We start from the raw sequence: 15,446 nt of genomic DNA, 5'->3' as shown, positions 1-15,446 counted from the left end.
GCTGTTCCTAGTCATAGAATCATAGAATTCTATAGTCTAATCATAGTCCGGGAGGTGTGTGACGCCCTGCAGCAAGGTCCATGTTCACAGAGTCACAAGTGTCACCCGTCCTTGGGCTGGGCTTCCCCTTGTCGTCACAAGTTTAATTTTAACCTGGCACATCACAATTTTTTGCGTAGCTGTCCGTGAGGGACAAAGAGACAGTATCTCCGCAGCTTTGGCTGCTGAAAAGCCGTCATGCACGTGCGTCGCACACCGCATACACAACTTCTGCCTTCACATCAGTAGCTTCGGGGCAAAGCTTTTTCTTTTGTATGCAGTTTGTTGTTTTCTTTTTTTCATTTACTGATCCCGTTTACTGAAGAGTCTAGTGTGAGAAAACGAGGTTTAAAATTGTTCATATACCGAGGGAATTTTGCACAGAGGCTGACTGGGTGGGAGGGAACAGGCTATTCTGCTAAATCTGTAAATGTCACTAAATAAATTTCCAATAAAATTGGATGTACAAGGAAATGATTTATTGTTGCTCAACAGCAAACAGAAGAAAGCCTTGACTCCAGACTGTACAATGCAATTTTTGGAAGACATTTAAATCACACTTGTATTTTGATTAGAGAGTTAATGATTCTGGATTCTTCCTTAGCATAAGTTGGACCATGTCTCCTCTTCTGTGTATTTTTTTTTTCCAGACTGCTGCGGGAACAGTGGATCAGAGCCAAATACGAACGAAAAGAGTTCATTCACAGTGAGAAGCAGGAGCCTTATTCTGCAGGTAGCGAAAGACACTTCTGGCAGATAAGTTTTTTTTGATGTCCAGAGCCTTCTGTTTCTTTTGTCTCTGTTCATATTTTTAGATTGGTTTTTGCTTATATGTCACTAAGTAGGAGGAGCAAGTGTGGTCTTTTGGGAACGATTCCTCCTGGCATTCCCTGTATTTCATTCAGAATATTGGGAATTATAATACCTGATGGAAATAACTCAGTTGCCGAGAGTCTTTCTGTTGACTTCTGAGGACTGTTCACCAACAGCAAGTCACATAAAGTACCAGTGAGTCTGTTTCTGGTAGCGGGAGGCATGAAGCTGCATCGAAATGGAGATGAGGGTGTCTGTCTCATCAAGGTGACTTTTGCTTTGGAAAGATGAAGTGGGATTATTAACACGGTGTGGTTAATGGTAGATGCTCTTTCCAAATCTGTTACCGTCTTTCCACGATGTGTCATCAGCAGGACCTGGGCTCCTTGTAGTGGAGTAAGTGCACAGTGGTTTGCAGTTGCAAAGTCTCAGCACTTGTGGCAGAGCTTGTTTCAACCCTCCCCGCACCATGGGCAGAGTGACGTTGGCCTTGAAAAGGGGTGATTTAGTGGAACGGTGAATGGGATGATTTTCTTGCAAAAGGGCAGAATTTGAAGAGGAGACGCAGGGCTTGGCTGTGTTCGTTGTGTGGCTGCGCCAGCATGAAAGCGCATGAAATTAGCTGGGTATTTCCTTGCTGTATTTAAGTGGTCTTTAATTTATTCGGCATATTAAGTAGTTGACAACAGCTATGTGCTTGGATGACTCGGGCATAATTTTATTAGCAAAGACCATGTTACAGATGAAAGGTTAAAATATTATTTTTGTGCTGCTTTTCAAGACTAATAATAAGCAGGTAGCTCCAGCAGTTCACTGTCATTAAAACCACAATTAAAAACTGTTCTCGTATAGTCTCAATTTATGTTTAGAGCATTTCTGCTCTGCTGTTTTGTATACATGAGGCGTGCACATAGTGTGTGGGGAGTATCCATATTCATATCTAGTACATTGTGCATATTTTTATTTTAGATTTTCAAAGCAGTCTGCTGGAGTTGGACACGAACTATTAACAACAAATAAATTGATTTCTTAGATAATTTTGGACCATATCTGCCAACCTGTGTATAATGTTCACCCAGGAATAATGTTTCCAATTTATACTCTGCAACTTCTAGATATAAAAGCCTGGATTCAACTAGGTACTTCAGGCAAATGCATAATTTCAAGCACATGATTAGTCCTTTCGACTCCCAAGAAAAGTGTGTGCCTGGTTAAAGTGAAGTAGGTGCTTCAGTGCTGTGTGGGAAGAAGGGCAGCGTGTTCTGAGCTCTCTGAAAAGTATTATAGGAAGAGTTCAAGCGGGAGTTTATTTTAGCAGCGTATTTTGTAGGTGTTTTTCAGTAATGTGGCTGCATAATATTTGACTGCATGGCGAAGCGATAGGGTTTTCTCCCCTCTCTTTGAAGTTGAAAAGCCATTAAATGCAGAATAGAAGAGAACAGGGTGAGCCACTTTATATGAAGAGCACTCTTGGGAGGAGGAGGGGAAGGGAAGGAAGGCTGGTGGGCATGTTGTTGGTTTTGTATGAGTGGTTTTAGGTTATATATTGTCTTTGAGAATTGTACCATCATTAAAATGCAGCATTGGAGCCGTGTAAATGACGTGTGCAACCGGGATGTCATTTGTTGATTCTTCTGGGCAGTAGATTGAGGGCAGCTTTGGCCACGTGGTTCCTCCTTATGATGACCAAGTTGGCATGTTAAAAAAACAAAGCTGGGGGACACACCAAACTTCCAGAGCTATCTCTTCTGAACCATAGCAGCCCCCAGGTATGGTTGCACGCCCGTACTTTGCCCTGTGTCAAACAGTGTTCCTTCTTCTGGACTGCATGATGGAACTCGGTTGATGACGCTGTTTTCAGCTCTTGGGCTGTTACACCAGGAGTTGGTTGTTTCCCAGGTTGTGGCTTGAGAGGGGACCCTAGGGAATATCCTTTGTCCTGTGGGAAAGCAGCACACTGGAGATCATAGAATCATTTAGGTTGGAAAAGACCCCGAGATCATCGAGTGCAGACGATAAACTGACCTTACCGTGTCTCTAACAGAGATGTTCCTGTGTGCGTTGGGGCAGTTCCTGTAAGGCTGGGATGAAATGGGGGTGTGTTGTCATTGTGTCGTGCGTGGTGCTGGTCCACCAGTTAGGCCAGCTGGTGTAAACCAGTGCTGCTGAAGGGCTGGTTTGAACCACACCATCTGTGAGCCCTCCAAGGCAGGCTGGAGCTTGGTGCGTGCAGAAGCAGCTCGGCCACACCAAGCGTCCCAGCTCTGCCCTTCTTGCTGCTCGCAGGGGTTGATACAGCTTAGTGCCCATGCCAGCGGCTTCGAGGATGCACCCTGCGTGGAGTGGACCTCATGTGCCCAGTTATGCTGGGCTCACTGTGGCTGGGAAACACAGCAGATCTGGGCCATTGCTTTCTACCTCCTAAACTGCCTGTGAACACACTGAGGTGGGACAACCAACACAAGGGTGCTGTCCTGGCCACCCTACATCCAGTTTGTGTCTCATGTGAATATACATAGCTCTTTTTCTTTCTAATGCTGTCTTAGACCATTTTTTCTCACCATTCTGGATTCCCTGGAGGGGTGTTAGATTACCAATTTCTAAGCATGAAACATTTTGTTGCTAATAGAGACGTCAGTATCCATTTTCTCGTGTTTGTTGGAAGATTTAATTCCATTTTCCAATCCCAGGGGCAATTTTGCATTCTGATATTTGTTCAATAATTGCATAAAAAAATAAGAAAATGCTATCTTGGAGTAGTTTTGAGCAACATCCTTTTCTAGGCAGCCTGACGAAACCCTGGTCGGAAATTCAATGTCTTTCAGAAAATCCTTTGGGGAGAGACTGTCTGGAGCCTGTAGATGCCAAGCAGAAGCTATTGCAGCCCAACTCTCAGATTTAGGAGAAATGAGTCTTGGGATGAGAGTGTCAGATATGCAGGTCAGAGCTGAGGTAGTTGTGCACGGAAGCCTGGCAGGAGGATGCAGCAGCAAACTTCAGCTGCTGGTGAAGAGTATAAATAAGACGCAGTGTGGGATGCAAAGGAAGGTTTTGCATAGCCCTCGAACCAATGGGTAATGTCTGCCCCGTGACCTACAGAGCGATGCAAGGTAGCAGAACCAGCATTGGGAAACACAGACACTTTGGGTGCGTGGAAGTCCCCGGTATGGACAGCACTGAGTGGTGAAGCTGGCTCTTGAGCCTCACACTGGTGAGGAGCCGTGGCTGCAGATCCATGGTCCTGGTTCAGCCCCAGCATCAGGTGTCCTGTCTCAGCAACATGCCGTTACCTGTGTAGTCAGGGCCATTCACCCTCAGTAGAAGATTGCAATGGAAATTTCTGTAAGGGAGTTTTTCGGGAGTTTCTTGCTCTCCCCGGAAGCCTTGGAGCACAAGCCCATGCGCTGTTCACAGCTTTCAGCTCCTCTGCCCCCACTTAGTTTTTCAAACTCTGGTAGTTTCATTCCTCCAAAAGAGCTGTTGTAAATGAGTATATTAGCACCATTGATTGTAGCGTGAGGAGTCAGTTTGAGTTCAGATAGTGCAGGGAGATTAGCGAAACAGCGATTAAATGCTTCGGTGATCCACTATCGATTCTTAGATACACCCTTTTATGCATTTGAGCTCTCAATTCAGCTAAAGAGTTTGTTCGCCCTAGCCAGACTTTATGAAGCAAAACATTATTTACACCCCAGCAATCCCGAATAACACTGTGGTCCATGTCCCTTCACTAGTGATACGTTTGTAGCACAATGGCACAGAATAATACCAGTTTTAAGACTCACATTAATGTGTTTCAGGTTGACTTTATCCCTTCTGATAAATGAACCAGCTAAATTACTGTCAGTCTCCTGCTAACTATCCCTTTTAAAAGAGTTTAATGGGGCACGGGTGCTGAATTCTTCTAGAAACAGTGGATGGCAGATTGCCGTCGAAGTCCAGATCTGGATCTCAGGGCAATTTGCAGGTTTGATAATTTCTAAAAATATGTTGGTCAGTTTTAAAAAGCTTGGACATTTTCCCCCACTGTTGATAGGCAGCAGTTATGGAAATGCCACGTAGAAGTCTGGCTGAAAGTTGATTCATGTGGGTGTTTTTGATTCCTTTTAATCAAATGGATTTATTTTAACCAAGGGAGGTGTGGAGGAAGGAAAAGGGAACAGGATTTGCAGGGCTGAAGTGCTTTAAACCGGTCAAGGTGCAGGTACTGTAATGCATCTCAGGCCGCACACGAGAGAAGGGGATGTGCATGTGGCCAAGAGACAGTGAAAGAGGCTCCTTGAATTTGGCTTTGGCTCCTCGGTACCATGGCTTTGACCCATCTCGTTACTGTCGGGAGGCCAGGAGGAATCAGTGCTCTGGGGTGAGCTGAAGCCCAGCCTGGGAGGGGCTGTGGGCAGGAATAACACATCTTCAAGCCTTTGCATAGGCAGATGAAGTGGGAGAGGTTAAATACCAGGCGTTTAATCTCTTAATGCTTGTCTGGAAAAATGGCTTAACTTCATCGTTAGGACCAAGGAAGCACTTATCCATGGCATGGAGGTGGGTGGTGCAGTTGGAGAGGGCTGATGGGCATCTCCAGCAACAGAGATGCCGGGCTGTGCAAAAGCACTTGCCCCCCTTTCCTGGCAAGCATTGCCCGAGGTAGTTCAGCGATCATTTATATGCTCTCAGACCAGGGTGTAGGTGCTTTCCAGCGCAATGCGCTTTCAAGCGAGGCACGGGGTGAACTGGGCACGAACACCACCATCAAGTGCAGCTCTCAGCAACTTTGCTATGAATGCTGCCTTCTTGTGTTTCCTATAAATAGGCCAGTAAATCCTATTGCTGTTAATTCATCAGAGAGTGGGAGAGCAGTCAGCAAGGTCCGGCTGATAAAAAGTGCTGTGACCAGCTCCACACACCGGTGCGATTCCCCTGCAGTAGGACTGGGGAACAGCGGGTTTCCCTCACTCACAGCAGACGCTATTGCTTATCTTTCGTGTTGAGACATTTGGCTCCCAAAGGCATTCGGGATGGGAGTGCATCATTTGTGAGGGAGAAGGATAATAAATGCCAACAAATATTCTTTCAGTCTTTAGTCACAGGAGGTTGGAGGTCCTCAGCAGATGTAAATTGTCACAGGTCCCATAAAAACGGTGGAGGAATTCAGATTTACACCAGCTGAAGATTTAAACCCTGTCCTTTGGGGTGGAAGTTGGAGGGGTCTTTGATTATTTGGTTGGTGGGTCTATAGCTGGGTGGGATAGACTGCAGAGTAAGATAATACGGTATCACTGAGACCCTAGATGGTCTGAGAGCTCCCTTTGGAGCAACTGAGAAAGCTAGAAGATACAGGCAAGATTTTGGGCAAATTAGCAAAATCAAAGATAATTGGGGCTTTAGCCTCTGTTGATTTATATTCCTGTATTGACAGCATGGACTACATGTTAGTGTCATTATTCAGCTCGGAGAAGGGTGAGCTCTGGCTTTATGCAGGTAGTTACAAAGGGTAGCATTTGTCTGAAAGTGCCTGTTTGCTTGTCCTATCTTCTGTCAACTCCCTAAAGATTACTTGGCTTGTACATTATTTTGTATTTGTCTGCAAATATGATGGCAAAATAAATTGAGACATGAAAGAATACCCTAAAATAGTAAAATCTGTTAATATGCGCTTTCTGTTCCATGTGGCTCTTGCATAATTTGGGCAGCAGTCTGAATTAATTTTCCCCTGCATTTGCACAGTTGGAAGGAGCTCTGACTGCAAAGGACTAGAGAAAACGCATGGAACATAAATACGCTCCTTCGCAGTGTGAGAAAAACACCCTTATTAGTTCAGTGTGACCTGCAGTGATGTAATGCGGTTTATTTTGGGCCTGATCAGACAAAGCGGTGAGCAGTGTTGCAGTTAAAACCCGTTGTTTTAACCAAGAGACCTCATCCTCTGCTGTCTCTTGCCCCGTTTCAGGTAGCTGCTGAGGAGCTACAAGTGTCCGTGCGACACCAGCTCCACTGTGTGTATTTTCACCATCTCAGAAGCAGAGCTGCGCTCTCCTGCTGCGCACACCGCTGAATGACAGGGCTGAGCAGCACCTGGAGAACAAACCAGTGCTAACGGCAACCTAAAAGGGCCCAGGTTTTATTGCACGTCAGGCAGTCTGTAACACTGAGAGGAGCGTGCCAGGCGGCCAGAGCAAAGAAATAAAGCATCAGTTTGAGGGCTGCTGGTGTCATTTGCTAAGATGTTAATGCACGTGGTCTTTAAGGAGGTGCTGGTGCAGAAGGGAGCGTGAAGCCCTACATGAACCAGCACCCTGTCCCCTTTGCTTTACAAGCACGTGCAGTACAACCCGGTGGTGGATGTGGCGTGGGGGAGAGGAGACTCGGTTGCATGGTGCTGGTGGGATGATGCGTGGCCGGGGGCAGGTGGTGTCTTCTGAGATGTTTGCATCAGGGGAGGATGAGAGCACAGAGGGAAGAAGGGAGATGGGAGACTGCAGGGTCGCAGCTGCTCAGAACTGCGGCAAAGGAAAGGTGATTGGGAAATTCCCCCACAAAATGTGTTTTGTCCTTTTTCATCAGAAAATTTTGCAGGAAATGGCTGACTTCAGTGAATTCACAACTTCAAAATGCGATTACAGAACTGACAAACTTATTATTTGCCCACTTCTCATTTGTGGATGAGGAAAAAGGTATACAGAAATTTTCAGGTCAAATTGACATGGGAAGTGTCTGGTCCCTGGTTTTATTTTTGAATCGTTTTAGGTTGAGAGTTTCTGAGAGGTTGAATTACTTCTATTATATTCTTTAATTGCTCAGATAAACACCCTCTCCTCCCCAGCCAGCAGCACTCCCTCCTCGCAGCTATTAGCAGAGCACAGCCTGGGGATTTGGGAAGGGAAGCTCGGGAGACAAGAGGGCTTTGCAGGGAAGGAGGGCTGTGTCCCAGGGAGCTGGGCATGGGCATGGTTGGGTTCATCTGTGCTACAGCCTGCTCTGAAGGATGTGGTTCTAGGAAGGGGTTGTGTCCATCAGCCACGATCAGAGGAGGTGAGAGCCCATCTCAACCCTACAAGGATGTAGTGATGCTGGGAGGGTCAGTCTTGGGAGAGGCTGGAAGCACATCTCCCGTTGCTGTCCTTGCAGATGCTGGTTCTCTGCCTTAAGTGTAGGACTTTCACATGATGTATTTGGCATTACAGCTGTTAAGAGTCCGTGGAGCAATTGGCACATGCTGTGTTGGGGCTAGCAGAGCTGCTGTGTGTCTGGTGCAGGACTGCACCCCCTGCCCCTGTGAGAGGGCCGCAGGCTCAGGGGAACGGGGCATCGTCTGCAGTCAGCAAGATTTTTATGCTGCAAACCCCTGGGGATAAAGTAGTGAAAGAGAGCATGCTGCTCGAAGGAGAGGTGTTTTCTCCAGCATCCTTTCACGTACACATACTTGCCTGTGCCAATAAATCACTGCCCTGCAATACAGCCTTCTCAGGCTTGGCTGCAGCTCCCTTGCGGGGAAGGACAGTTGAAGTGAAACACGAATTGATGCTGGTGAAAAGGCTTAAAGAATGAGACATCTGCAAAGAATCAGTTCAGAGCCCTGTACCGGTATCGAGGCCGTGGCAGCAGGTTGTTCACGGATGTGGGCTTCCATGAGAGGTGCAAGAGAGGCAAGGGTAATTTTGTTTTTCCCCTGTCCCTTTTGTTTTTCTGCCTTGTCTGTTCCTCTGCATTGTTCTGTTGATGCGAAGAGAGGCAAGGGTAATTTTGTTTTGGTTTTCCCCTGCCCTATTTCTGCCTTGTCTATTCCTCTGCATTGCTCTGTTGATGCTTGTGCTGGTTTATGCTGTCTGAAACCCTAGACATGGGAGACTGCTCCCTCCCATCGGACCTGCTCCGTGGCCAGAGCATCCCTCCATGGGTAGTGAGGTGCCCTTCCTCATGCATGCCCCGACGATGTCGCATGAAATGGTACTGTAGGAACAACTCAGCACAGATGACAAAGTTGTGTGTGAAACCATCTCCTTGCAAGGGGGGAGAAGTGCCATAGGCACTTCCTGTAGCATCCTGTGAACTGCTGACAAGGCAAGCCTGTGAAGTAAAGCAGTCGAATCAAAAGTCTATTTTTCCAAAGGTGTTATCCGCTAAATCTAGACCTGCTTTTAGCACTGGGCATGATTTAGGCCAGTTAATGTGTGTGGTCAGGATGGTAGCCAGCTGCCATCTCAGCTTCTCTCATACAGACCAGAGTGATTATTTCATCGCCATTTTTTTCCCCAAATGCAAACTGCAGCCTTGGCTGACGTTCCTGTTTATAATTCTACCAGCTCTGGGGCAGTTCTCCTGGCTTTTCCCAGGTGAAGATCTGCAGGTGGTCAAGGTGATTCTGTGCTAAGCCCTGTACAAACACAAAGCCAGGGTGGCAGTGCAGTTGAGTGTAAGGTAAGAGCAGGCAGATGATGGCCCCTCAAAGAATAAAGCGGCAGTAAGGTAAGAGCAGGCAGATGATGGCTTCTCGAAGAATAAAGCGGCAGCACCCACCCCACTACAGGGATGGTTCTGCGAAACGAAGGGATGAGGCTGACTTTTAAGCGTATATCACGTTGCTTTGTAAGCAAGAAAGAGTGGAGCGTTTAGCAACTATGGGGAACTACATCTAGCTGAAATTGTCCAAGATGCTGAAAAGCCAGAGGGGGATGGATGGATGATGCTCTCATAAGCTGTGAGCTCGGTTTCCTAAGGAACCACGAGAGCAGTAAGAGAAACTGCATGATAAAATCAACCATTTTTAAGCTTATCAGCAATAACTCGCTGGGCTTTGACCAGGCGCCGCTGTGCACCATAGGAGAGCATGGTGGTGCAGGACAGGGTCACCTGCCTGCTCACCCCTTGGCAGCAGGGCCTGGTGAGGCAGGGGTGCACCGGTGTGTGCTGGAGCATCCTGTTGCCTTTTGGGGGTGGGGGATGTCTGGCTGTTTTGGGTTTGGCATGTGTCTGAAATAATTTACCATCATTTCCATGCTGTACCTGACCACCAGCGTGGCTGCTGGTGCAAGGGTGGGTGTACCTGGCCATGGAGCGGGGCAGTGCTCCACCTCTCTTATGTCCTGATGAGGTATATAAATACTTTAGCATTTTATGAGTTTTTTTCCATTTCCACCTTCTCTCCCTTCCCCCAGTCCCCTACGCGCTTACAACATCTCCTCATGATAAAAATAGCCTTTGATGTCAATACAGGGCTGAGCGGAGCTGCTGTCGCTCTGCCTGCCCTTTGTTCGAGGGGCTGTGGCACAACCTGGGGGCAGCTCCCGCGAATGTTCAGTCCCGGAGCAGATCTGCTGACTAATGTGACTGGCTTTGCAATACCAGCTTGGAGCGGTTTGTAATTGGGCCATGAGCACTTTGTTAAGAAAAATCAGTTTATAAGCTCCACTACCTGTTCTGTCTTTTGAGCCGTTGTTGGGGTTTAACCCCAGCCGGCAGCTCAGCACCACACAGCCACTTACTCACTCCCCCCCAGTGGGATGGGGGAGAAAATCAGAAAAGTAAAAGTGAGAAAACCCGTGGGTTCAGATAAAAGCAGTTTAATGGTAAAGCAAAAGCCATGCACACTCAAGCAAAGCAAAACAAGGAATTCTTTCCCTGCTCCCCATGGGCAGGCAGGTGTTCAGCCATCCCCAGGAAAGCTGGGCTCCATCACCCATAAAAGTGACTTGGGAAGACAAATGCCATGACTCCCAGCGTCTCCCCCTTCATTCTTCTTCCCCCAGCTTTATATGCTGAGCATGACGCCATATGGTGTGGAATATCCCTTTGGTCAGTTGGAGTCAGCTGTCCTGGCTGTGTCCCCTCCCCACGTCTTGTTAACCCACCAGCCTACTCACCGATGGGGAGCGGAGCAGAAAAGCCCTTGACCTTGTGTAAGCACTGCTCAGCAACAACGAAAACATCCCTGTGTTATCAACACTGTTTCCAGCACAAATCCAGAACACAGCCCCCTACCAGCTACTGTGAACAGAATTAACTCTATCCCAGCCAAAACCAGCACAGCAGTGGAGAAATCTTTGCCATGCTATGTATTAATGTACGCAAAACCTAGTTATGGCCATGGAGGAATTTCTGGTGACAGCAGTGCAATTTGAAATGTCACTCTGTAAACATTAACTTACATTATGTTCTGAATACCAGAATAGACGTTTTAGAGCCAGATAATGCTGCAAAATTAGGTTGCCTTTAAAGCCCAGCCTGCATTATGTGTCTGTAAAGAGGATAGTACCATACAAATAAAGAGTTTATTTTCCCCTCATTCTGTTTTTTCCCTGGCAAGTTTCCCATAATGCTAGTGACTTGCCTCTTGATTTACACCATATATAGAAATTTAGTAAAAGCTGAGTAGTAACTGGCTCTTCTGATGTTTTTTTGAGTTGAACTTCTGAAAACACTGCCTACATCTGTAATCTTGCTCCAAAGATCTGAGTTTTTCTGGAGTTTCTGAGAGTGTAAATCTCAATTTAACCCCAGTGCACATGTGGCTGATGGGCAGAGCTGTCAAAGCACTAGCAGACCTTGATCTTAGTCCATAGAGAGGAATTTTCAATATAAAGAAATCAGTTAATTTATTTCTACTTATTAGCCTCAAAGAGGAGTTGCTGCTTTGCTCCAACAGCTTTTTAATGTCACTGTTATCTGATGCTAGTTGTAAAATGGATTAAATCCTCTTCTGATGCTTGAAAGGCTCAAGTATTAGAGCTGGGCTTTGAGAGGAGCTCTGGCATTTTCTGCTGCTGTCCCTCTGTGATGGGAAGTGCTTGTTTTCATGATGCAGGGCTGCAGCGCGCGTTGGGGAGATGCAGCTGTCGCGAGATCTGTAGCACATCCCTCACGGTGAGGTGGTTTTTGGTACCACCATCTTAGCCCCTCTCTCCCATCCCTGTAAGCAGATCCCTCATAGATGTAGATATGGAAATGAAAAATAATAGTAGTGCAGCTGAAAAGCAGCAAAAATCAGGGTAGCCTGGTATGGTGGTGTAAACACAGGCAGACTTCTGCAAAGCAGGGATTTGGACATGAACGAGATGTTTTGTGGTAGGAAGCTGTGACACCAGTTCCCTGCGGTGTGTGCTGGTGCTTGGTGTGCCTGCTGGGATTGCATCACTGGTGCCTTCTGTTAAATCACCATTTCCAGTAACTTCCCAGCAGTCTGTTCCAGTATTTGGCTGAACCAAAGCACCAGGTTTCACTCTGACTGGATTTCAGCAAAACTGTGTTGCAAACCTCTGTGCTTGATCCTGCCCTGCCCTTGTTTGTAAGATCTTGGCTGCTTAGTCCCGAAGTCTGGCTGCATTTTTGCCCTCCCCAGCTGAAAATACAAGCAATTCCTCTGCTTGGCACAGATACAGTTTGTGTTTGCACCCCGGGGGTGTTGGAGATGTGAAGATGGAGGTGACCTCAGAAGGCAGCTGGATCTGTGTGTGAATAAGGACCCCACGGTGCAGGGATGCTGCACCTCTCTGGCATGGACCTCTGCCCCGTCTCGATGTCCCAACGTGTAAAATGGTTTGTCACTGTAGCATATGGGCATGCAAGGAGTGTACCAGGGAGTTTGACTTCCTGGCTGAGTTTTGCAGCCTGCGCCAGCCTGGTGCTGTGCAGCTCTGCCAGTGCGTCTCATGGTTGTCGGAGCAGTGGGTAGCATGGCGGGGGGGATGCAGGAGGGCAGCTAGGTGGCAGTGAGGCTCTAGCCCTGCAAAAAAGGTGAAAACCTCATTGTTGTTTGCATTTGAAGGGAGCATAAGAGCGTTTTTGCATTTCAGGGGTGCGTAAGAGCATTACGTGCAGATTGCATCCAGTGCTGTGGTACAGATGCACCCAAAAAGCAGCCCTTGGTCCAGAGAGGTTATAATCAAAGGGCATTTAATGAGAGATGGATATGTGAGTGTCTGGATGGAAACTGCAAACCCTGCAGTTCTCCCAGCCTGGTATCAAGGGTATGGAGGCTGGTGTGCTGTTGTCAGGAGGGGGTTAAAGCATGAGCATCCTTCTAGCGAGAAACCTTGCCAGGCACAGAAACCTCCTTCTCCTGCTGCCTGAGCCACAGAGAGAGCTTCTGTTCTCTGGGCACTGACATCAGCCGCCGGCCGGGACATGAGTCACGCTGGGAGCCAGGCTCGGCGGGCACTGGTCCCCAGGAGCTGCCTCCCGCAGCCCGGGCAGGCTCTTCCGTGGCTGGAGAGAGGTGTTAGACATCTCACTTAGCATGGGGACGGTGCCTTTTTAGAGCACTCGTGCTCCTGGGTTAAACACTGCTCAGTGTGCCTTGCTGAGAAAGTCTGAGCCCCTGCGGCTCTGTCCTTGCCACCACTGGCACTTGTGCCATGGATTTTGGGTGCAGAAAAGGGGGACTGAGAGCTGGGGTTCTTGTGTTTTCCCTGAGATTTTTGCCTATTAGGGAGGATGAAAGGCTCTGGAAAAAAATGCAGTGGAGGAAGGAGGAAACCCTACAGAAAAGGATGAAGCAGATGGAACACCATTTGCTGATGCTCAGTCTTTCCAGTATAACCCTGCATTTAACATTGCACAACTCTTTGTCAGGACTTGCTCCAAGAAACCTTTCCCCATCCTGTCCTTGGAGGTTTGAGGGAAATGTAGTCATTGCTTTAAAACAAACGACTACTTCTTCTTCCTCGGCGTGCCCGGACACCGCTCCGGCGGGAAGCAGACGGGGGTGTGATGCTGTGCAGGTCACCTCTCCTGCTCTCTGCAGCCTCATCCAGAGCAGAGTAAAAACTCACGCAACAGCCTGTCTCCAGGCTGAATAAATATTGAGCCAAATTGCCTTGGAAGGAAAGGGATCCATTTGAAAAAATCCACTAAAAAAATCAGCAGCAGATACAATCCCCAGCCGGACTAATGGCATCGGCTGCAGCATCAGCAGAGAGTCCAGGCAGGGCAGTGGAGAAAGGGGGTTGTCCTGGAGAGCTGCCTGCCGTGGGTCCTGCTCAGCCCTCACTCTGTGGGTCCTGCTCAGCCCTCAGTCCGCGTGGCACCTTTGCAATACAAACGATTTAAGCATCAAACACAAACTTTGCTGCACTGAAGACAAGGCGCATCAAAGAGCTGTTTCACAAACTAAACTAAGGAGGAGGATGCAAGGGGAGATCGCAGGGTGTTTGTCTTATCATTATTTTTTCTCCTGCAAGGGGAACAGGCCTGTGACAGAGGCATCGTTCCCGTGCCAGGGTGCGCTGATGTTTCAGGAGGGTGGGTATCATGCGACCAGGACCCAGAGCAGCCTGTCAGTGCCTTCCAATCTCATTTGGAGCTGCCGATTTGGGCTCCGTGCGGCCCCTCCGAAAGAGTAACACCGCCACACAAGGCTCCGTTAAAACCCAAGGAGGGTGCTGCGCCATTTCCCAGCCTCACTAAGGAGACATTGCACCACCAGAAGACAAAGGAAAAGGCTCCAAATGCAAAAGCTTTTCTGTTAGAGGTAACTTTGGTGCATTTTTATTTTTTTCTACCTGGCGAGAGGCCAGCAACTGCTGTTACACTCTCCAGGAAATCCGTGAACACTGCAGTGTCCCAGTGATGGGGCCGAGAGAAATCAATATTCCTCTTTACAGACAGCTGCTGTAGGAAGAAAAACATCTAGCGAAGAGAAATACACTGATGTCTTCAGCTCCCCTAAAGCAGAAAAGCATTTAGGCAGCCAAAAACCGTGGGCGAGGACCTGTGGGTCGGAGATGGAGCAGTGGAGGAGGAGCAGTCGGCCAAGCAAGGTGTTGGCAGCCAGCTCCAGCAAGGGGGTAGCACCACCGCAGGCTGAAGCTGGATGTTCACAGCTAGTTTAGGATCCAGCTGTAATTTTAACAGCTGGTTCTGTCAAGCTGCCTTCAGCATAGCTCTGATCCAAGCTTCTATATTTAGCCAAAGAGCAGCAGCTCTCGTGCGAAAAGTAAAGCGGCAGCGGTGCTCGTCGCAGGGGAAGCAGAGTGGCATGGGAGCGAGCCTTACCGGAAAGGGCAAGGGCTGGCCCATGAAATTTTAAATAGTTGGGGTTTGGTCTTTTTTTATCTCCACCTAAGCACTTTGTGCAAAATGTTTGGTTAGGTTTTTTTCCTCTCAAAAAAGCACACCTAAGAAACATTGTTTCATTTTGTATCATCTTTAACAGAAATATTTACATTTGTCAATTCACATCAAAAGCGTTTCGTTTGTGGTCAATTTGAGGTCAGGTTTATTTGCTGAACTAGTACAGTTTCTCATGGGTGACGTGGTCCGGGCTCCTGAATCCCCTTGACGGCTGAATGTGCTGCCTGTGTTTTGGGGTGTGCTCTGGATGTTCCCTGGGCTGCCGTGCCCCCTGAAAGTCAGTCCACCCGGTGGGTATAGGCTGTAAGATCAGTAAGTGTGTGAAACACCCCAATTATAATTAGTGTGAGTGACTCCTGTGCTTGGGCTTTCCCTGTGTGAGGTCAACCAACTGGAAAATACTATATTTTGATACTGCTCAGGCTGCCTGTTCCTGTAACCTTGGGTTTTTACAGTCAGTAAATGGATCGGTACTAATTGGAGAGGGCTAAAGAGAAGTATCAGGCTGATTGTCCATGTTTTTGATAACA

At 47.7% G+C, this 15,446-nt stretch overlaps 1 protein-coding gene across 1 annotated transcript in view; it reads left to right on the top strand.

Moving 5' to 3' along the window:
• The window catches only part of ADAP1 (ArfGAP with dual PH domains 1), a 55,562-nt gene that overhangs the window by 17,077 nt on the left and 23,039 nt on the right, over positions 1-15,446 (top strand). The window contains exon 4 of the mRNA XM_010160209.1: positions 690-772. Coding sequence (XP_010158511.1) covers positions 690-772 — 83 coding nt within the window. The remainder of the gene's footprint in view (positions 1-689; positions 773-15,446) is intronic.

This window comes from Eurypyga helias, unplaced genomic scaffold (genome assembly GCF_000690775.1).
Source record: "Eurypyga helias isolate BGI_N326 unplaced genomic scaffold, ASM69077v1 scaffold11081, whole genome shotgun sequence".
Lineage (NCBI taxonomy): Eukaryota > Metazoa > Chordata > Aves > Eurypygiformes > Eurypygidae > Eurypyga > Eurypyga helias.
Note: the sequence above shows the minus strand (reverse complement) of the source record. Positions and strands in the feature narration are given on the sequence as shown.